The sequence below is a fragment of the Plasmodium fragile genome (assembly GCF_000956335.1).
Source record: "Plasmodium fragile strain nilgiri unplaced genomic scaffold supercont1.12, whole genome shotgun sequence".
In the NCBI taxonomy this organism is placed as follows: domain Eukaryota; phylum Apicomplexa; class Aconoidasida; order Haemosporida; family Plasmodiidae; genus Plasmodium; species Plasmodium fragile.
Genome location: NW_012192592.1, coordinates 443,559 through 444,996, shown reverse-complemented (window position 1 = coordinate 444,996; position 1,438 = coordinate 443,559). Strand labels below are relative to the sequence as shown.

General features: G+C 37.8%; 1 protein-coding gene across 1 annotated transcript; it reads right to left on the bottom strand.

The window, feature by feature from the left end:
• Nucleotides 1-450: 450 nt before the first annotated feature.
• AK88_01462 (histone) lies at nucleotides 451-861 on the bottom strand (the record flags this gene model as incomplete). Its single annotated transcript, XM_012479097.1, has 1 exon — nucleotides 451-861. The coding sequence occupies one exon, from the start codon at nucleotides 859-861 to the stop codon at nucleotides 451-453; it is 411 nt and encodes a 136-aa protein (XP_012334520.1).
• Between the last annotated feature and the right edge of the window lie 577 nt (nucleotides 862-1,438).

Sequence of the window (1,438 nt, the reverse complement as noted above, 5' to 3'; positions counted from 1 at the left end):
AACAGCCTCGAAAAGGACAGTTCCCAATTTTGAAGTTTATCCAAGATATGGTAATGGCTTCTAGTGAAGCCTTAAAAATTTGCAAAAAAAAAAAAAACTAAAATTGTACATGTAAAACGAATGCTATAATGAGAAAAAAAACAGGGTAGCAGGGTTGGATGTACATGATGTGCCTGCATATATATATATATTTTATATATATGCACACGTGTGTGGGACGCGGATGCGGGGGTTCACCAGAGATGTCCCCCAACGTATCGCACGGGGACCCACAAGCGTCGGAGTTCGCACAGACGGGCGCATAAACGCACGTGTACGCTCACATACGCCGACACGCAGGCACACACTTGTCCGGTGAGTACCCATTTTATAAAAAAAAAAAAAATAAAACCAATAGGCACTAAAGCAGTTCTGGTCTGAGGGTTTCTCTTGTTGAAGTTCTACACACGCTTAAGATCTTTCTCCACGAATACGTCTGGCTAGTTGTATGTCCTTTGGCATGATGGTAACTCTCTTTGCGTGAATGGCACACAAGTTGGTATCTTCGAAGAGTCCAACCAAGTAGGCTTCTGCTGCTTCTTGGAGAGCCATGACTGCAGATGACTGAAAGCGCAAGTCGGTTTTGTAGTCCTGTGCAATTTCTCTCACCAATCTCTGGAATGGCAATTTTCTAATTAAAAGGTCAGTGGACTTTTGGTATCTTCTAATTTCTCTCAAGGCGACAGTTCCTGGTCTATATCTGTGGGGTTTTTTAATACCCGAAGAAATTGGAGCTGACTTTCTCGCTGCCTTGGAGGCTAACTGCTTTCTGGGGGCCTTACCGGCGGTTGATTTCCTTGCTGTTTGTTTTGTTCGTGCCATTTTTTCAAGTAAATAATAAGTTTAGTTCAGCGAAAAAAAAAAAAAAGTATGCGTGTATGAATTAGTATACGAGTGAGTATATGCTATAAATGCTTGGGCGTGTGTGTGTTTTAAATAAATGAAAATAAAAATAAAATAAATCTCGAATATTTTAAAACGTATATGTATATGTCAAAAGGATGGTTAAAAAAAAAAAAAAAAAAAAAAATTTCGCACTGAACAAAAAAAAAAAGAAGAGTATATATATATGCGTATATATGATGTATCCCAATTTATGGTGAGCGTTTTGGACGATTTTTTTTTCATTTGCACTTTTTTGGAAATGTTTAATTTGCGCGCATGTAAATATATATATATATATATATATAGTGCAAAGTGTACGTTTATGCGCATGCGGTATGTGCTCCTTTTTTTTTTGTAAGTGGGTGGTGGAAGTGTTCAAATGGAGGGTAGAGGCCTTTCCGCCTGCCACATTGTCGAGCTTTGCCGCGTTATTGCATATTGATATATTTTTTTTTTTTGTTTGCGCAAAATTGCAGCTTTTTACCTTAACAGTTCAGAAAAAAAAAAAAAAAAA